This window comes from Mastigoproctus giganteus, chromosome 12 (genome assembly GCF_048544385.1).
Source record: "Mastigoproctus giganteus isolate SK-2022 chromosome 12, ASM4854438v1, whole genome shotgun sequence".
Taxonomy (NCBI): domain Eukaryota; kingdom Metazoa; phylum Arthropoda; class Arachnida; order Uropygi; family Thelyphonidae; genus Mastigoproctus; species Mastigoproctus giganteus.
The window spans coordinates 20,194,141-20,216,618 of record NC_143586.1 but is presented as its reverse complement, the minus strand read 5'-3'; the positions used below and the strand labels follow the sequence as shown (position 1 = coordinate 20,216,618).

The 22,478-nt window shown below is 37.4% G+C and overlaps 1 protein-coding gene across 1 annotated transcript in view; it reads left to right on the top strand.

Moving 5' to 3' along the window:
* The first annotated feature begins 122 nt into the window (after nt 1-122).
* The window catches only part of LOC150076760 (Golgi to ER traffic protein 4 homolog), a 116,164-nt gene continuing 93,808 nt past the window's right edge, over nt 123-22,478 (top strand). Inside the window, exon 1 of the mRNA XM_090386855.1 lies at nt 123-588. Within this exon, the coding sequence (XP_090242981.1) occupies nt 473-588 (116 nt within the window). The 5' untranslated portion in view covers nt 123-472. The remainder of the gene's footprint in view (nt 589-22,478) is intronic.

Genomic DNA, 22,478 nt, shown 5'->3' with positions numbered 1-22,478 from the left:
TACATTACACTTATTTGTCAACCCCCAAAGCGGAAGCGGACAGCACGCTATCTGATTATACGGATGCACACAAAATGATGATACGTCATCAACGTGCGTGCGAAAATGTGTTGCAGAAAGAAACGTTTTTGAAAAGGTGTTAGTGATATTCGCGTGTGTTACCAGTGTATATACTACTTGACATCTGCTAAACTCATTTCTTCATATTAAGTTGTTGTGTGTGGAGATACAACCTCATTTTAAATCAATATGTCCAAAAGAATTATTTATTTTGAATGATAAATATTAAAAGATTTGATTCCACCCAAAGGTTAACTGTTAGGCTTAACTTACCCATAGTTGGGCACCTGGTTTGTAATAGGCGTGCAAGATCGCTTGTTCTAACATTTGTTCGAGTGTTTTGGTAAGGAAATTGTGTGAATAATTTAAAATAGAATAAACAACCGCAAAAAAATAAAAAAATAATAAAAAAATGGCAAACAAACCGAGGGGACAAGGATCGGAGCGTGTATTGGGAAAATTAAAAACCAGTATAGAACAAGGCAATTATTTTGAAGCCCATCAAATGTACAGAAGTCTGTATTTTAGGTGAGAAATTGTTTCAGAGGTATTTTAAAACTGACATATAGTTTATATTCTTTATTCAGATTTTCCTTCGAATTTCCATTATGCCTAAAGATATCCACTAACGTATCTTGAATGCATAGCTAAATATATTTCGTTTACTTGTAATATTTCTGCATATGAGCATTATGCCATTCAGTGTATTGTTTGCAAACATCCATTAGTATCAATTTACCTAATAAGCGATGTGCGATTAAAACCCTGATTATTATTATTCATTCGACAAATTGTTAAAAATGGTAGTAATAGAAAACATTACATTTGTGTGTAGCAAAAAATTATCCCAAAATAGCAGACTTCTTTTCACCTTTTCTTTCTTTCTTTCCATTACATGGAAAGAATTCCATGTAATTTTTCTTGTCATCCAAGAAACTGCCAATGTACTATATAAGCATTCACAGAAGCCTTCCATGATTAATTTATTTTTATTATTTTTTTTAATGGTTCTGTCCTAGAATGCCTTAAAGTTTGTAGAACAAAATAAATTACTGGTGCAAGTATTGCCCTCTTGAAAAAATGTCAAGGATGGGAAATGTGCATAATGCCTGTAGCAATAGGCATTATATACTTCCCAAAAGGCTGCTGAGGAAATATTACTGTGAAGAAATTACTCCAGCATCAAGTTTTAGCACTAACACTTGTTTAGTAGTAGTAGTGACAAAAGATGTAAGAATGCAAGCTTGAACAGCATCAACCAAAAGAAAAAGAAAAAAGTTTATTTAGTTCTTTGAATTTGTTCAGACTACCCACCCTGACAACAACAGATGGGAGTTTGTTCCCATTGGTATGTAATGCCAGCAAAGTTCTTGAACAGCTTTCTTTCTGGACGTAGGTAAATCATTTTAAATTCTCTAATCAGAAACCAGTGCTTTGTCTTTTAGTTAGAGAAGTTATTTCTACAAAACCACGTGTTGTGTGAATAAATTAAAATGAATACAGAACCTCAAAACCATAAACTAAATTACTGCACACATAAATCGACGAGTCACATCTGAAAAGCAGTTTTGAGTTAAATGTTCAACATGGAAGCAGTACCACTTTGTGGATTCATTTTCTAACAAATACCTCTCATCCAGAAATTCTTCTAAATGAGAGATTAAAGAAAAGATTAAAAGTTCATTTCTCTGACAGCTTGAATTACCTGTTCTGATGGAGATTTAAAAGGCAGGTGTGGTTTCTGAAAGCTAGCAAGGGCTGTTGTGCAAAGACATTTTGAAAGCCTTAAGAAGATTATGTTGCTTCAGTTGGCATGCACATTTACTGTTTTGACAGTTGCAGTGCAAATCATTGCTGTAAAATTATCTCTGAATTTAGAAGTTATTTTTGAAGTCATTTATGATATTTCCAAAATACCAAATATTTTGGATTATCAGCTAAATTTAAACTTTGCTAAATTTAAGTTGGAAGAAAAAGAGAATCTGTACATTCTTAATCTAGGTTTGGAAAGAAGATAGAGCTCCAGTTCAAAGGGTGTTATGCAAGACATTTCTCCAGATGTTATTTTTACTTTTGTTTCTAAGCATATAGTCAAGTGGTTTCATCAAAGACTTCAGTTTTTTGCTTACAAGGCATGATTCCCTAAATCAAAAACTCATGGAAAAGGGTTTTTCCTAAAGTGATCATTGCCATCGTGTGGAAGTAAAAGATTGTAGGCACATACTTTTTTTCTGTCTGTTCTACCAAATAGAAAGAATAAATCTTGTAGCAAAAACTGGAACGCCTGGAGATGAACACCACTTTGTATCAATCAAAGAAAATTTTAGATGCTTCAATGAATTTTGCATTACTATTTTTAAGAAGAGGATTTATCTAAATCACCCTGATTTGTAATCTCTTGTGTTGGATCTACATCTACTCGTTACTGGGATTTGACTCTATTTTGGAAGTAATCTAATGTCTTGGCTTGATCTCCTGAATATTATTTATACCTTGATGCGATTTACCTTATGGTTATGACCCTCCCAACCCAAATGAAACTGATTACCTTCTGAGTTTCACTGATCAACACTTGCTGGTACCATGGTGGCAGTAGTATGACATCTTATCTCCCATGCGGGATTTTTATTGGTCATTGCTGCTGGTGCTGAAAAGTTGGGCCCATTGTAGTATGGGATTTATATTTTTTATGTTATTTTACACATTGGGTTTTTTTACCCAGACAGAGTAACATTGATCTAAATGGCCTGCCTCTTGTGACAGGGATCTGCTTTCTTGATTGCTAGTTGCAAAGTGACCACTTAATAATTAATTCTTCAAATGGGCCTCTGGGGTTGAGAAAATTCCGACTCATAATAACTGCAATGGAATACACCAGCCATATATAACTGAAACTTTATTAAAATAATAATAAAATAAAATTTTGTTGTAAAAATAAAACTGTAGAGAATTATAGCATTAGCATTAGTAGAGGCATATGATGCAAGAAAGCAAGCTTATGCAGCATCAGCCAAAAAAGAAACTTCCACTTCACCCTCTGTTTGTTCGAAATACCTGTCCAGCTGAGCCTTAAATTTATTTAGGCTATCAACTTTCAGAACAAAGGATGAAAGTCCGTCCCACCAACCAACTATCCACTGGCTAAAGGCAAATTTCCGCACATCTATCCTACATCTGTCTTTTCTCAATTTGAATTTATGCCCTCTCAGGTGATTATTCTGAGCAAGAAGAAGAATCCCATCAGCATTGAGCATGCTCACACCATTCAAGGCTTTATACACCTCTATCAGATCACCTCGCTGGTGCCTAGTCTCCAGACACTGTAATTTGCAAAACTTAAGCCTTTCTTCATAAGAGCAACTCTTTGTTCCATTCACTAATCTTGTTGCCCTTCTCTGTACTCGTTCCAGCAGCTCTACATCCTTGAAATGAGGCCTCCAGACCCGTATACAGTACTCAAGGCGTGGCCTGACCATTGCCTTATACAAGGGAATAATCACCTCCTTATACTTCTCCTTATAAGGGCAATACTTCCCCTTAACAACAAGCACTGCAGGATCATTTAGACAAGACTGAAGTCTTGTCTAAATGATCCTGCAGTGCTGCTTTAACCAGTGCCTCCGTTAATTTTCCTGGAACAGAAGTTAAACTCACAGGTCTATAATTACTTGTGTCAGCCTTTGATCCTCTTTTGTGAATTGGGGTCACATTTGCACTCTCCAGTCTATGGGTACCTTCCCTGAGTCCAAGGAAGCTCTCATAATTATGACTAAAGGTTTGCTTACTTCCTTTGCTGCCTCCTTTATAACTGGATAGATCCCATCCACCCCAGGTGCCTTTCTTGTGTTTCTCTTCAACAATTTCTCCTCCACTTTACTCTCAATTATTACAAGATTCTCTAGCTTACTGCCAGAGTTGAATACACCTCTGGCATTCCCCTCGCTGAATAACTCTTCATGTGTGAATGTCGATGCAAAATATTCATTTAGTTTGTTAGCTACCTGAGCAAGATCATCAACAGTTGAACCATCGATATCAAGTGGACCAATCTGATTCATCCCCTTCCTTCTAGAGTTTACATAAGTAAAGAACTCTTTGCTGTTTTTCTTTGCATCCCTTGCCAAAGATTTCTCGTAATCTGCCTTCGCCTGCCTAACCTCCTTTGTAACTTGGTTACAGATCAACTTATATCTATCAAAGGCTTCTGTGTCACATGTTAATTTATATGTATCCCATGCATTTTTCTTCTCTGCCATATGTCTCATTAGTTCATCTGACATCCATTTAGGCCTAAACCTTGAACAATATTTCTTAGTTGGTATATAAAGCCTAGTAGTTTCCAAGATAAGTTCTTTGAATGCTCCCCATTTTGAATTTGCTGTTGGTAACATCATCAGTTGGTCTCACTGTATGGAATTTAAATACTGTCTCAGACCACCATAGTTGCCTTTACAAAAGCAATAACCCTTCCCTTTACCCCTGATGGTAGTTATCTCTTTGAGTAAATCCCACTTCAGCACACTGTGATCACTGCACCTAGTGGTTCCTCTAACTCCAGATTCTTAATGCATGAAGAATCACTACTGATAATCAAATCAAGAGTACAGTATTACTCCCTCTAGTTGCCTCCCGAACATGCTGATGTAGAAAACAATCATCCAATAAATCCACAAAAGCCTTGCTAGTATGTGAGTGACCAACCCACAAATTCCAGTCAATATCTAGGAAATTAAAATCCCTCATTATAAGACTCTGATTTACTGGCCCACTCTATTTCCCTGTACAGTTTCTTATTATACTCATCAGAGTCATTAGGCCTATAGCACAATCCTATGTTCAATTTTGATCTCCCAATGCTTATGTCACACCAAACTGACTGGACACTGCACTGTCCAGCGATGTCGACTGGCTTCACTTCCTTGGATTTTGTGTTTCTTAACTAATAGCATAACCCCTCCTCCCTTCATAACCTGTCTATCCTTTCTGTAGACGTTGTACTCCCCAAATTCCAGTTCTACATTTCTTATATCTGTGTAACACCATGTCTCTGATATCCCAACAATATCTGCCTCTGATGCTTTGAGCAAAATTAGTAGATTTTAAAATTCATCAAATTTATTTACCAAACTCCTAGCATTGGTGTGTACACGCAAGTATACATGCACCTGTTCTTTTTCTTAGCTACCCTAACACAACCCATGTGTTTACTTGTACTGCAATGACTCCCAGCAGTCTCTAAAATATCCTGCATCTTGTTTTCCAGGCTTCTGCTCTTTCCAATAGAAGCAGTGCAAGAATCACTTTCACCTCTGCCAGTGGCTACTGTTAATCTGTTAGTCCTTATATCCCTCCAGTCTAGCAGTTTTTCGACCCACCTAACACTGCCTCGATAGCATCAGCAAATATTCTTGCACCTTTCTATTTAAGTGTATCCCATCTCTGTAGAAGCAGTCCCTTCTGTTAACAAGTACAGACCTGGCTGAAAAAAATTCTCCCCCTTGAGCCTTGCACACTCTTTTCAGGGCTGAATTGATCGACAAGGCTCTCTTCATATACTCCCTCCTATCATGTCTTAGCAGAATTGCAGACACTTTCAAATTCAACTCTAATTCACGGCTTTTTTTCAACAGTGACCTGTACTTGTTAAGTAATTCTGGCGGTTTCCTTCTTTCAATATCATTAGTGCCAACATGTACAACTATATCACCTTTTGTGCCCTTAAAAGGTGATATCCACTCTACAACGTAATCAACCTTTGCCCCTGGCAGACATATCCTGGTCCTGTTCCACCTATCCTTTTTACAAAGCATGTTCCCTGTTTCCCTGACAATAGTCACGAACTACAAGTTCCTGTGGACCAACGCATTCTGCCTTGGGGGTTGCCGCTGTGTTGCATGATGACCAAGTGCAAGCTCTGGCGTTGATGTGGGCAGCTGAGAGCTTGATGGGTCCCTCACTTTATATCCTTCGAGGGCATCCACCCTTTCCTTCAAGCTCTCATATAGGCCCATAACAACCCTGAGTTGTCGCCTGATTTCGTTACACTCCTTGCATCACGCACACACACACAAAAACATCCCCCATGGCAATATCATGTCCTGTACTCGATTGCTCCACAAACATCATGCAAGCAGTGCATTTTAAAAAGCTGTTTCAGAGGGCAACTGCCCCCCGCCATCCCCAGTTCTCCTCTGAGCCACAGCAATCCCATTAGCTTAAGCCTTTTGCTCTGCTGCTCTGGTCTGAGTCATGATTTCAATTTAATTTCAATAAAATTTCAATTTCAGTACAAAATTATAACCCTAAACTTGTATCCCAATCCATTTATAACGCTATATATATTTTTCAGTATCAAATATTATCTACGAGTTCTGTTTATATAACTTCCGTATCAAGTTATGTATTAATTAATTATGTTTCATTTGTAATCTAAGTCGTTATATGTATTTAGTTAAAAGTACAATTTAATTGACAATGAAGTTTAACAAAATTAGTAGATTTTGCTGATTAATTGACAGTATTATATTATATACTATACTATACTAATGCTATCTAGTTCGGGATATAACATATCATATAACAGTGGCGCAAGTTACGAATGGTAAATCTATGGACACTTAAGTATTAATTAACTTCTAAATCTCGCTGTCTCAATTCAGAATAAACTAACGATCCTGACTAGGTTTTTTATTTGATTATTATTTTAATAAAGTTTCAGTTATATACAGTTGGTGAATTCCACTGCAATTATTATGACCATTTAACAACAGAATCCACACACACAACAACAATGACTAGCATAGCAGAGTCTCCATCACATTATGAAATGCTAGGTTCCCTAGCACTAGCTGAAATCAACTAGTTCTAGGGAACCACCATGACATAATACATATACCGTACATACATATTCCAAGAGGTTCATAAGTGATAAAACAACCATAGCTTTCAAAGGCAACTGCCTCTTATCGACAGTAAAACTTTTGGCTGTCATGGCACATCCTTAAATAACATTAGCAGGATCATGACTCATAGCACATGTTACTGTAGGAGCATGGGCATTATCCTCCACACATGCATGAAGACCGGAAATTTTACTGTTGCTTTATTGCTTTTAAATTAAAATATTTTGTATATTTTAATTTTATCTATCATTTTATCGCTTTTAACTATACAGTTGTTAGTATATTTTATTTTTACAACAAAATTTTATCCTGTCTTATTTTATTTGATTATTATTTTAATAAAGTTTCAGTTATATACAGTTGGTGAATTCCACTGCCATAATTATGACCACTTAACAACAGAATCCATGCACACACGGCGCCTCCGTAGCCAGGTGGGAAGGAGCAGCAGTGCGTAGCACATGCTTCTTGATTAGACTGGGGTTCGAGCCCGTCACCACCAAATATGGATGATGCGGAAAGGTCAGGGAATGATCACCGCATATCCCGGAGCAATATGGCCTTAGTTGCTAATGCTAAAAACCAAAAACAACAACCATGCACACAAACAATGACTAGCATGGCATAGTCTCCATCACATTATGAAGTGCCAGGGAACCGCCATGACATAATACATATACTGTACATACATATTCCAAGAGGGGTTCATCTATGAATTCTCATCCGTATTTAAGCTGCTTAGACTTAAATTTTTATCCAGTATTCAGAAAGGTTTTCATCTGTTACTGAATAACGTTTGGTCTGTTCCCTTCTTTTCTCAAAAATAGCAATGATGATGACTATTAATGTTCCAGTATCACCATGTTTTCCTTTTGGTTGGCCACTTTAAATAACTTATGTTCTTTCATACCTCACTTTATTGAGCTGGACCTCAGCAAATGACATACAGACATAAAAGTATGAGACGAACTACAGTTTTTTTTTTTTTTTTTAATGTCAGGCATATTTATAGTTAAGGTAGGTAGAATGTATGGTGTCTCATACAGTCACTTAAATAGAAGGATGGATATGTGTATCTAGTCATGGTGTGGTTAGTGTGCTGAAAGGGGTGGGGAGAAGAAGCACCCAAAAGGAATGATTCAATTATGAATCATTAAATATGTAGCTATGACTTCCTTCATCACTACTAGACACAGCACTGGCACAGGTATGTTCAACCAGTTCTGTCAAACAGGGCCCCATGCTCAAATGATCTAAATAACAATATCATCCACATCTTTTTCACATATCTATCAACGAGCCTACTGTTGTCTTAATATCTAGTTACCCACATTATCTTCACTCCAAGAGCACTTGCGGGAGTTGACTTGGAAATTGCTACAAGTAGTGGTGGTGGCATGTGATGCAAGAAAGCAAGTGTATAAGCAGCATTAGCCAAAAAAAAAAATTTCACACAACCATTCCCTATAAATGTTTGTCCGGTTTCTCCTTAAATTTATTTAACCTATCAACTTCCACAATGACAGATGGAAGTTTGTTCCAGCAATTAACCACCCGCTGGCTAAAGGCAAATTTCCGCATATCTCTCTCTCCTTAATTTGAATTTATGCCCCCTTAGGTTCGTAATGGAAGAATTAGTACAAAGGGTACTAGGAAAGTTTTGCAATATGACGCAACAATGAATCACAGGAAGCTGCTTGTTGCTGCATGTTGAGACATGTTCATACGTGCATAGTAGCCGCCGCGCCAAGTCGATGGGCTCAGTTATTCATTAGTAGTGAGAGTGTAAAGTGCTTGTGATGGCATCGTGGTCACGAAATGAGATAAGGACAGTTTTGCAGTATAATTTCGTGCGTGGTTTAACCATAGACCAGTGTTTAGAAGAAATGACTCTTGCACTAGATGATGATTGTCCACATTGTACAACGATATTCAGGTGGTATAGAGAATTCCAAAGGGGAAATTTCACTCTGGAGAATTCTGAGAGGCCGGGAAGGCCACGAACGTCAGTTACGGAGGAAAAAGTTACTGCTGTGAGGAAAATGCTTGACGAAAACAGGCGAGTGACCTATCAACAGATAGAGGATACTTTGGGCCTAAATGCACCAGCAATTCGTTCGATTCTGCAAGATCATTTGCACGTGAAGAAACTTTGTTCTCTCTGGGTGCCGCATCAACTGACTGAAGAGCAGATGACACGACGTGTGACTTGGTGTCGGGAGATGTTAAAAAAGTTTGATAAGGGACAATCTCGGTATGTGAACAACATCGTGACAGGTGATGAGACTTGGCTGTACTATTACGATGTGCCAACCAAGGCTCAAAACAAAGTTTGGGTCTTTGATGATGACGACACACCCGTAATTGTCAGAAAATCCCGATCTGTAAAGAAGAAAATGATAGCCGTATTTTTCAAATTGAGTGGAATTGTGGAACGTGTCGTTTTGGACACGCAGAAGACAGTCACAGCTAAGTGGTATACTGAACAATGCCTGCCTAAAGTCATTGGATCTATGAAGAACCTGCGGCCAAAGTCAAGAATGGACACCTGGTACCTCCATCACGATAATGCTGCAGCTCACCGCGCCAAAGCCTGCACCGAATATTTGACCACGACAGGACTGAAACTTCTCGAGCACCCTCCCTACAGTCCAGACCTTGCTCCCTGCGACTTTGCACTGTTCCCGCATGTGAAAATGAAGCTAAAAGGGAGGCGGTTTTCCAGTGATGAGGACCTTCTACGGGCTTGGGACAACGAGTGTGCTTTACTCCCTAGTGAAACTTGGCAGAACTGGTTTAAAGATTGGTTTCGGAGGATGGAGAGGTGTATTGAATGTAGAGGAAATTACTTTGAAAAAATTAAATAAACAAAGCTGTATTGCAAAACTTTCCTAGTACCCTTTGTATACACTAATTCTTCCAACTGAACAAGTGGAAGAATTAGTGTATACTTCATTCTCAATCTGCATGTTTCATTTAATATCAAACATAGGATGTTATTTAAAAAAGAACCCTAGGGATCACAAGTAATTCTTGAACAGGGCCCACAAATTTTGAGGCTGACAATGACTAGACAGCATCGTATTCACTTTTATCCATGTTCTTACATCTCCAAACTTAATATCCTTTTTTTTCCACTGTTGCACGACACATTTTGATACTCTTGTTTTTGATTTGGTCTTGATCAGTAAGAACAAAGTCATCATTTAATAACTTTTTTCTTATCCATTTGTTAGTATTGATAACATGATACAAGGAAGCAAAGCTTATACAGCCAAAAAAAAAAAAAAAAAAACTGTTTTTCCCATTCCTTCCGTTAAATTTTGTAAACCTTCATTGCTGAAAATTAGGTGAAATGTTTTGCTTCCTATTGTTGCCTCTCTAACATGCTGGTGTAAAAAAGCAGTCATTAATAAATCCAGACAGGTTCTACTACTATGGGTGAACAGCCCACAAGTTCCAGTCAATGTCTGGAAAATTAATCTCCCATTATAAGACGTTCTGAAATACTGGCACATCCTGTTTGTCTATATAGCTCTTCATACACTTAAGTCATTTGGCCCTTAAGGTACCTCTAACATAATTTTTGTTTTTCCAAGCTTATGTCAAACCAAACTGACATTAATTATAAATTATCAAGAATGATTACACCTCTACATGGTTTTTGATGTTTGTAAACTATTAGCTGTTTTTAACTCAGTTTTTCATAGTTATTTCAGCAATATTATTTGTAATTTGTAAACTTAAAATTTGTAAACTAAATCTACACTTGTTGGCAACACTGCTTTCAGTAATTTGTTTCTTGACCTTTAGAGCTCTATGCAGCAGTGTGAGCTCAGTTTATTTTTGTGGTTATCATGTCAAACTCATGTTGAAAACTGATTAAAATGTCTTCACACAAGTGTTTTAACAATCTGAACTTATTTTGTTATATTTTTATGGAAGTTATGTAATTATTATTATTATTATTATTATTATTATTATTATTATTATTATTAGCCATATGGTGCAAGGAAGCCTGAGGCTTATGCCGCACCAGCCAAAATAAAAAAAAAAAATTTTTAAAAATAAATATCTGTGTTACCCTGAGAGAGAGAGAGAGAGAGAGAGAGGCAGAAAGAGAGAGAGAGACAGAAGTAGAAGGGAATCACCAAGTAAGCAAGAAAGAGAAGAATGATGATATCCAGCTCAGGATATCATCATTCTTCTCCTCAAGCAAAGACAATATATTACAGAATTTGTAAAAAATGTGTATTGTACTTATTTTGGAGTGAAACTCATTGACTAAAATAAATGGACACTGCTAATCGTGGACTAATGTTATTGATGGAGTTCGTCAGGGTTTAGTGTTGGGTCCATTGTTGTTTTCTGTATTTATAAATGATATTAATGATGGTATATCAAGCTTAATGTCCAAGTTTGCAGACGATACAAAGGTTGGCAGGATTGTTAAGGACACTACTGATGCTATGCTGCTGCAACAGGATCTGGAAAGGTTGAGCAGATGGGCTGAGGTTTAACATTGACAAATATAAAGTACTACATATGGGAAACAGTAACCCTCAGAGCAACGTATCAACTCTGTGGTACTACACTGACAGTGGTAGAGAATGAAAAGGACCTGGGGGTAATTGTGCAGGCAGATATGAAGTTCTCTGAGCAGTGCAGATGGGCTGCAAAAGTAGCTCATGGTGTTTTGTCAATGATATACAGGAATTTTTCTAGCAGAGATAAGGAGGTGATTATTCCCTTGTATAAGGCAATGGTCAGGCCACACCTTGAGTACTGTTTACAGGTCTGGAGGCCTCATTTCAAGAAGGATGTAGAGCTGCTGGAACGAGTACAGAGAAGGGCAACAAGATTAGTGAATGGAACAAAGGGTTCCTCTTAAGAGGTGCCTCCGTAGCCAGGTGGGAAGGAGCAGCAGCAGTGCGTAGCACACGCTTCTTGATTAGACCGGGGTTCGAGCCCATGATTCCACCAAATACGGAGGATGCGGAAGGTCAGGGAATGACCACCGCATATTCCCGGAGCAATATGGCCTTAGTTGCTAATGCTCCTAAAAAACCAAATAACAAACAACCATCCTCTTACGAAGAAAGGCTTAAGTTTTGCAAATTACAGTGTCTGGAGACTAGGCACCAGTGAGGTGATCTGATAGAGGTGTATAAAGTCTTGAATGGTTTGAGCATGCTCAATGCCGATGGGATTCTTCCTCTTGCTCAGAATAATCACCTGAGAGGGCATAAATTCAAATTGAGGAAAGATAGATGTGTGGAAATTTGCCTTTAGCCAGCAAGTAGTTGGTTGGTGGAACAGACTTCCATCTCTTGTTGTGGAAGTTGATAGCCTAAATAAATTTAAGGCTCAGCTGGACAGGTATTTTGAACGAATGGATGGGTGAAACGGGAGTGGTTTTTTTTTTTTTTGGCTGATGCTGCATAAGCTGAAAAATGGTAAAAAGAAGGCTATGTCATTTGCAATTCCCATGATTTGGTGGGTGCCTACAAACTACTGTGATGACTGTTACTTTTGCTTAGTTAATGTAGAGGGATACGATGCAAAGAGTAGGAAGAGCACTGTGTATTCCGTCTGTCCTTAGACTTGTCCCACATGGAGTTAACTTGCCAATTCGATGGCCTCCACTTATAATGAAGAATGTAGCAGCTGAGAGTGAAGCTTCTGAAGATGAAAGTGAAGTCTACATGCCTGGAGACATTGAGTCCAGCCCTCAGCTGTTTTCACAGCACAAACTCAATGAGGTGCTAAGAGATTTAAATTTACCAAAGAAATCTGCAGACCTCCTTGATTCTAGAATTAAGTCAAAAATCTTTTAGCACATAGGATGGTTTTCTCATAGTACAGACACAGAGAATTTGAACTTCCCTACTTTTCTGAGGATGTTCTATGGTTTTTACAGTAACATAAATGACTTAATGAACTATTTAGAAATTAGTTACAATATTTCACAGTGGAGACTGTTTATTGACTCATCAAAGAGAAGTCTCAAAGGTGTGTTGCTCCACCATGTAAATAAATATGGATCAATTCCATTAGCTCACTGTGTGTATTTGAAAGAAATATATGAGAACTTGAAGAAGTTGTTGACAAATATTAAGTATGAAGAACATGATTGGTTGGTTTGTGCTGACTTTAAAGTGATGGCACATGTTACTTGGAGAGCAATCTGGGTGCACAAAAATGCCTTGCTGTTTGTGTGAGTGTCTGTCAGGCAAGGAGGAAGCACTGGGACAAGGTCTGCCCAAAGAGGGGCAGTTATTTTGATGAAACAGTTTGTGAAAGCTTTACCTCAGGAAGATCCCTGCTTCAATTACCTTTGTGTTAAATTCTCGTCTATCACCCAGGAGAAGCTAAAACAAGATGTTTTAGTTGGACCTCAAATTCGCAAGCCAATGAGTGACCAAAATGTTGAGAACTTCGCAAGCCAGTGAGAGGGCTGTTGTTGAGAACTTCTTTGGGAACAACAAGGATTCAGACTACAAGAATATAGTTGAAAATATGTTGGAAAACTTCAAGAAGTGGGCTGCAACATGAGTGTCAAGGTACAATTTTTTGCACTCTCATATTGACTACTTTCTAGGAAGTGTTAGTGAAGAACAGGATGAGAGGTTTTCACCAGGACACTAGAGACAGGTAGGTGAGGTACCAGGGAAGGTGGACTGTCAGCATGATGGCTGACTGTTGCGGAATGCTGGAGGGACTCTAAAGTAGAAGAAAATCAAAGAAACAAAAATTTGACACATCATAGATCACTTTTTTAAATGAGAGGCTAATGGTTAGTGGACTATTTACCACACTGCCCTTTTTAATACTGTTTTCAATATGTATTTAAATATAAGGTCTAGTAAAAGTAGCATTTTATAATTTCAGTGCACAAATTCTGCCAAAAATTAATAAAAATTTGTGAAGAAAACTGATGTGTGGACACAAATGGAAGTCATCTTTGAAATCAGCAATATAAAATGATTCAGAAACACCCTTTGCTGAGAAAACAGTGAATTTTTTCAAATTGTTGTTATTAATTGGGGGTGACATGAGTAATTACAGACCTGTTTGTTTGGCTTCTATTCCAAGGAGAATAGTGGAGTCACTGGTTGAAGATGCATTGCAGAATCATCTAGACAGGACTGCGGTAATAGTTCAGGCACAGCATGGGTTTGTTGGGGGGGGGGTCTTGTCTGACCGATTTGATTGGATACTATGGTGTGATCATATAGGAACTGGTTGCAAAATGATAATAATAATGAAATATGCTGTATTATCCTTATCAAGGATAAGGATGATGTGGCAGAGTGCACCATATCATTAGTACTCTAGAACAGGCTTAATACTTTACCCCATTTGGTGAGCTTCTGTAGCCAGGTGGGAAGGAGCAGCAGTGCGTAACACACACTTCTTGATTAGACCGGGGTTCGAGCCCGTCACCACCAAATACAAAGGATGCAGAAAGGTCAGGGAATGACTACCGCATATCCCGGAGCAATATGGCCTTAATTGCTAATGCTCCTAAAAAAAAACCAAAATAACAACAAATAACACCATTTGGACTCTTATAGATAAGTGAGAATAAAATCATGAAATATTAGAAACTAAAATAAAGTTGTAATTATAAGCTCACAACAATTGTAAAGCAGTTGTTAATTAGTCCAAACGAGATTTTGAACAGACTAAGATTAGAAAACTTGCTTTTTGTCGAAACAGTAGTCTAGCATTCTGGTCTCTTATCAGAGCTATTGGCTGCAACATTTGCTCATCTATGATCACTCCTGCCAAATCCTAAACTATCTAGAAACCTTCATTTCTGATTAGTGATTGCCAGTATGGATTCTGTCATTGCCAGTCCACTGGCAACTATTAATATACAGTACTGGCTTATATTACCGTCTATAGACAAATTCAATGGAAAAGTTGAATTCTAGTGTTTCCCAAGGATCAGTTCTTTCTCCCACTCTTTACTTTCTATATATTAATGACCTTCTTCTATTGACTGGAAATCCATTCCATAGTTTTGCTGATGATATATTCCACCTTCCAGTTTGAGAAACCTTACGCTGTCCAAACAGCTTCAATATCCACTACTATTTCTTGAAATGCTGATCTCCAGATAATCCTCCAATGGGGGGGGGGAGCAATGATAACTTAATTGATTTCAATCCTTCAAAAACCCAGTCCTGTCTTTATATCTTGCAAAAAAAAAAAAAAAGGATTCTTCCACTAAATATAAGCATAGGAGCACTCAGATATCTGTCTTGGTTTATGAAACCTCTCTCTCAGGCTTCTGGACTCCATTCAAAAGAAGGCAGTTAGGTTAATTAATGACCTATCTCTTACAAAGTCTCTCCACTCTATCTCATAGATCTGTTTCTGCTGCATGTCTTATCTACTTCCATGTGCACTGTTCTTCTGAATTAGCTTCTGTAATTCCACTTCTCTCTCTCTCTCTCTCTTCCCCCCCCCCCAAACCAGTCTGAATAAATGTCACAACCAGTCAGCATCATTTTTTTTCTGTTCAACTTCAAACTCAGAGCCAATTTTTTTTCTTCCTCATTTTTTTGCTTCAAATTCCATTTTTTGGAAGAACAACCTTCACGCATATTTCCACATATTGTCTATAGAAATTGAAACTCAAGTTTTTTGTTAAGAAGTATCTTCTTTCATCTTCTCAACTTTCAACCCGCTCACAGTTCTAAGTAATATACATTCTAATACCTTTCATGTTTAGGATTTGTATGTTTTCATTAAATGCACTTATTTTTGTTTAATTATTTTTAATTGGATTTTTTGCTTGTGTTTCATTATTCTCTGGAAAAGGAGGTGGTGAGACTTATTTTTAAGCACTAAATTTCTATTTTTACAAGAAGCAAAAATATATTTCCTGTTTTGAATAGCAGTTTTAGACCTCCTGTGTTGCCCTTGACAGAACAATGGACGACATAACTGGTTAACCTTATTAATGTTGCAGTAACACCCTCCAGCTGACAGCATTACATTTTCAAAAGGTATCAGGGTCATAGCAGAAATGCTTGCTCCTAAAATTTTAGTTCTCCACCCAACTAAGGCTAAGGCGCATTTAGGGCTAGAGCCTCCACATTCTCCACCCACCATATTTTGAAAGTTAAGATGGGGAATATAGATGATTATTTTACTCCCCATAGAAAATTGAGCAAGATCATTGTGAATACACCTAACTTGTTTTATCGGTGGTTATTAGACATGGTAGATATTTAAGAGGTTAATATTGCTTTTCTTCCCAGTATTTCCATATTTAATGATCATAAAATATGGTCACTACCATTGCTATTTTGTATCAGAGATATAATATAAATCTATTTTAAAGAACTGCTTAGCAGGCTTTCCAGAAATTTGCTAAGCTGAATGTACACAGTTTCTGAAAAAAAACCCATTCTGAAAAAAGAAAATTACATAAATTGGCTTCACCAGTCCATTTTAATTTTAGTTATCAGCACTGCGTAAATATGTAGACTTTTAAATAACATTTTTGCCAAAGTATTGTTGTCCTTGAGCAGCAACAGATTATTTAACACTGTGTGTTGGACCGATAAATAGATACAAATATTAAGCATAAATATTAAAATTTCAAGAATTATAATATGCATTTTCATCATCAGAAAGACTAAATGATCAAAGATCATCTGATATAGAGTTTATTAGGTGATATCATCAGCTCTCTGAGTGCCCATATGCTTAAAGTTGTTAGGAAAGTGTAGCTATTTTGTTTGCTAAATGTGGAATTAGAACAAGTAATTCCAATCCTAGCAGGTGGATACAAAAAGAAATAGAGATTCCGTTCCAGACTTGCCAGTCGTGTTGATGTAGCAGGATTTTTGCTTCATAAACAGATAATTGGTGACCATTTTGCAGTAAGACATGGCACCTCTGTAGCCAGGTGGGCAGGAGCAGCAGTGTGTAGCATATGCTTCTTGATTAGACTGGGGTTCGAGCCCGTACCACCAAATACGGAGGATGCAGAAAGGTCAGGGAATGACCACCGCATATCCCTGGAGCATATGCTAAATAGTTGCTTGGATATCATCATTCTTCTCTTTCTTGGTGATTCCTTTTCTTGATGATTTTTTTTTTTTTTTTTTGGCTGGTGCAGCATAAGCCTCAGGCTTCCTTGTACCTTATGGCTAATAATAATAATAAAAGTAGGAGATTGGAGGACTTAGTTTTAAAAAAAGTACAGAGCAATATTGAAAAAAAAGTAGAGTTAGGGTTAAATATGAAAGTGACTGCAGTTCAGTTGAGACACGATAGGAGGGAATACATGTTGAGAGCCTTGTCAATCAGTTTGGCCCTGGAGAGAATGTGCAAGGCTCATGTGGGGTAGAATTTTCCCCAGCATGGTCTGCTTGTTTACAGTCAAGCAGTGATGGGATACAGTTAAATAGAAGGGGTGCAAGAATATTTGCTGATGCTATCGATGCAATGATAGGTGGGTTGGAAAACTGCTAGCTTGGAGAATAACTAGAGTCGTAGGCAGAGTTAGTGATTAGTGATTCTTGCACTACATCTATTGGAACTTCAGCAGCTTGGAGAGCAAGATGTTAGGGATTTCAAGCCCTACTGTGGGTCATCACAGAATAAGTAAATATGTAGGCCATATTAGAGTATCTAAGAAGAAGAGCAGGTGCTTGTATACTTGCATGTACACTAATGCTAGGAGCATTGTAAATAAATTTGGTGAATTTGAAATGTTAGTCAGGTCATCAAATGTGGACATTGTATACTGAAAGGACAGACAGGATGGGGGGGGGGGTTATGCTTTTAATTAACAAACTAAGTCATTGCATCCAGTTGACATGGGGTGACCAGTGCAATGTTCAATCAATCTGGTGTGACATAAGCACTGAGAAAGCAAAAATGAGAGTAGGAGTGTATTATAGGCCTAATTAGCATTTAGCATTAGTAGAGGCATTTGATGCAAGAAAGCAAGCTTATGCAGCATCAGCCAAAAAAAAAAAAAAAAAACCACTTCCACTTCACCCCTCTGTTCGTTCAAAATACCTGTCCAGCTGAGCCTTAAACTTATTTAGGCTATCAACTTCCATGACTAATGAGTACAGAGAAATAGAGTGGCCTGGTAATTCAGATGTCTAATGGGGGATTTTAACTTTCTGGATATTGACTGCAAGACTTTTGTAGATTTATTGGATGACTGTTTTCTGCAGCATCATGTTAGAGAGTCAACAAAAGAGGGTACTACTCTTGATCTGATTATCAGCAGTGATTATTCATATATCCATGGTTGTAAATCCTGCAAGGAAATATACTGTATCTGCTTGAAAACGATGCAGATGTTCACTTGACAACTATTGTTTTTTATCTGCTGTCAACAACTCTGGGGCCTGTTATGCAGATGCCTTATCCATAGCAAGAACCTCTCTTATTGTATGGTACACGTAATAACAGAGGTTCTCACTATGAAAAAGGATGGTCAGATGAGGTGTCCAAGAGGCCGCCGTAGCCGATTGGTCAGTTGCAAGGGTACATAAGTACATGTGCTTTGTGTGACCAGGGTTTGAGCCTGTGACTGCTAAATACGGTGCTGTTTCTTGTGTTCTTTAGATCAGTGTTTCTCAAACTTTTTTAATCATGGAACACTTTTCACTTCGCAATATATTCACAGAACACTTTTCATCTCACAACATATTCACAGAACACTTATGAAACACAAGTTTAGCGGGAGTCAAAGAACTGTTGCTAATATTTTATTACATATGGCGCACTGTGCATCAGGAGTATCCTTATTTCCAACACATGTAAAGCCGGAATTCAAATAACTGTCATCATACTTTTGTTTTGGTCTTTTATTAGTTGGTTTCTGTTTTTTCACTTCAGATTTCTGGGGGGAAAAAGACTGCGATTGTTCATTCTCACTTTGAAGTGTGACAATATTGTGTTCTTTTTCATCGATCACAGTTGCACTACTAGAAGTACTTTGCTTCTTGTTTTAAAGTTCCTTTTTTTAACCACAAATCTATGGTCACGTATTTTAGTAATAATATTTCGAAATACTAATAATTATCAAAAAAAAATTTATACAAGGAAGTGAGTTTAGTTATGTTATCGGTTCGCTTCCTCCTCTCCTTCAACCCGTATACTCCAGGCTAAATCACCTACGGATGGCATACTAGATCACTACATTGCTACTTTTTCGTAGGTGTCATTACCTCTATGCAAAGCCCGCCAAAATAAAGTGTTCCGCAATCTATTTGGTTATTAGTCTATGCCAGTATATTAATAACTGAAAAAAAAATTATGTTAAATATTATGATACAAAAGTGGGGTATGCTACAAATATGCATAATTTATTTATTTTATTTTTTTAATTATTAATTACGATTTTTCAGAGAACACTTGCTCACTTCTCACGGAACATAGATTAAGAAATGCTGCTTTAGATCAGTGAACTCCTGACCATGTGGGCCGACCAGGCTAGCTGGATGGGTAAAGTGCCTACCTGGCAACCCAAAGGTCGCGGGTTCGAATCCTGCCTTGGGCTTGGATCAAAGTACTGCAAAAACCTTGGGAGGTGTATTATGGCCACAGAAGCCGATGTGCCAACAACTACCAAAAAAAAAAAAAAAAAAAACTGACCATGTGGTCTTCCCCAGAGTATAAACAGAAAATTTATTTTTATTTATGCTTGGGCATCTCATCTGAATGATTGGTTGGTTTGGATTGATTGATTCACTTGACTTCACTGCACAAGTAAGAGTACATGATGACAGCCATGATGTACTCCAACCTGTGCGATTTGGGCTGAATTGCATTAATCCAAACTTTTGACTTTTCTCAACATTGTCCTATACTTGTTAAGTAAGTCCTCAGATCTACTCTTAATATTGTTAGTAGTAACAAGTGCAGCAGTATCCCAATAACTTCTCTACAACATCATCAGCCTTTGCCCCTGGCAGACATACCCCTGATCCTCTTCTACCTATCCCTTTTTGCATAATATATTTTCCATGTCCTTGACAGTAGAGTCACTGATAGTAGCTCTTTTCTGCCTTTGGGTTTGTCACCATGTTCTCCTATTCACCAAGTGTAAACTCTGGCATTGGGTGGCAGCTGAGAGTTTGATGGGCTCCATTTTAATCCCATCAAGGCATCAACCCTATTCTTCCTGCTCTTGTAAAAGCCCATCAGAATGCTTCTTCGTATACTGAAGACGCCCTATTTGGGTTTATCATATCCTGTTCCAGATGGGTTTACAAGCATCGAACAAGTGGCACATTTTATATGGTCATGATTCATGGAACAGTCGCTCTTCAGTTATTTCCCTGAGCTATAGTACTCCCACTATTTTCATCACTTTGCTTTGCTGCTCTAGTCTGAGGCAGGTTTCCATTTAAATGCAATAATAACACTACTCTTCACGTGTTATGCAGCAGTAATAGAATTATACTACCAAATTTGACTATAAAGTCAAATTTGGTAGTGTAATTCTATTACTGCTACAGGCATTTCTCATATTGTGAAGTTATACTTCATAACTGGGTTGTCACTATTGCAACACCAGGGTACCTGCTCACCCACCGAAGAGAAGCCAGCAAGCTTTGAAACGGTGCCGTCTGGGTGGTGGTATCCGCTGAGAATGTCTTCTCCACTGGTGAAGTGTTATTTATTCGAGGTAGTACAATGCCATGGCAACTCATTGTGAAGGCAGTCACAATATAAGATATAACAAAACGATGCCAATTTAATTAATTTAGCTACTTTGGTAGATAGCTATGTTAAAATGATGCATTTTCACTAACCTACATATACTACCAAGTTCCATTATACAGTTACATCCTTAATGTTTTAAACTTAGTGTATAGCCTTAAAAACATTTCTAATAGTAATTGCACTGCCGTGTCATTCTCTATCATTCTTCTGTTGAGAAGATTTACCAAGATTAGCAAAACAAGAGTTAGAAGAAAATTAGGATACTAGTAATCCAATTTTATATTTGGCTGTGGATGTCATAGAACACATCAGGTTTTAGTAGATGTTGGAGAGAAGTTGTTGCCAGTAGCTTTGGAAAGAGACTAGAATGCTCAAGTACCATTTGGATAATAAGTAAGTTTTCTAATTGCAGCCTGTTCAAAATCAAGTTTGGATTGATTAATAACTGGTCAAAAATATTTGCAATCTTTAGTGTAGACAGAAAATGAAGTTGGGGATTGTATTTGGAGCTGAATTGTTGTTGAGAGAAGTTGTTGCCAGTAGTTTTGGAAAGAGACCAGAATTCTCAACTACCGTTTGTATAAGAAGCAATTTTTCTAATCACAGTCTGTTAAATTTTGAGTTTGGATTGATTAATAACTGTTCTACAACGTACAAGTTAGTGCAAACGCATCATATTAGTATGCAGCAAACTCTGAATTAGCAAAAATGGCATCATTTTAGTTAAATTTCATATTGCACTATTTTGAATAAGTAACGCTTCACCAAAGGAAAAGACTATTGTTACTTATTCTCAGTGGATACCACCACCCATTTGGGTGGTGGTATCTGCTGAGAATAAGTAACAATTATTATTATTAGCCTTATGGTGCAAAGAAGCCTGAATTGATTCTGAATTACCCCGTGTGAGAGAGAGAGAGAAGTAGAAGGGAATCACCAAGAAAGAGAAGAATGATGATATCCAACTCAGGACCCTGGGTGTGCCAACCCCATGCCTATTGTTACTTATTTCCGATGAAAATAGGTAACAATAGGCTTCTCCTTTGGTGAAGCGTTACTTATTCGAAGTAGGCCAATATCGTGGCAACTTGTTTTGAAGGTATTCACAATATGAGATTTAACTAAAACAATGCCGTTTTTGCTAATTCAGTTTGCTGCGTACTAATATGATGTGTTTGCACTAACTTGTACATTGTCTAATTCTCTCACAGCCCTTAAAGTGTAACTGTTCTATGATATTTACAGTTTTTAGTGTAGGTAGAAAATGAAGCTGGAGATTTGGATGCAAGCCAATTTGATATGCAATATTCTTATCTTGAGCAGCTTGGCGCATTTGCTTGAAAACAAAAGTAAAGGATGTAGTTTAAGTGGAATGTGGAATAAAGGATTTCATTCCTACATTGATGATTTCATTGACACAATCTGAGTAAATTGGGATTGGAAGATTTAAAACAGTACTTGAACCAAGGAAAAGAAAAATAGTCTCACAAATCATTCCATTTCCCATTCTTGTAATGCCAAACAACATGAGTTTTTGTTGTCAATTTCATAATAAGCTAATTTTCTTATAATTGATTATTTTGATTGACTCTTGATTATACCAATTACTAGCTGAAACAGTATATAATTTGAACACTTCTCTTCTGACTTGCATACTTTTTGAAAGTGACTGTTCATATTTATCAAACTCAATTGAACTTAAATTTTTCTAAATAAAGTTTGTGAAGGGTGATTACTGTGTAAAGTCACATGTTACTCAATACAAATTGGAAAACACACTGTTTTGACACATTACAGCAA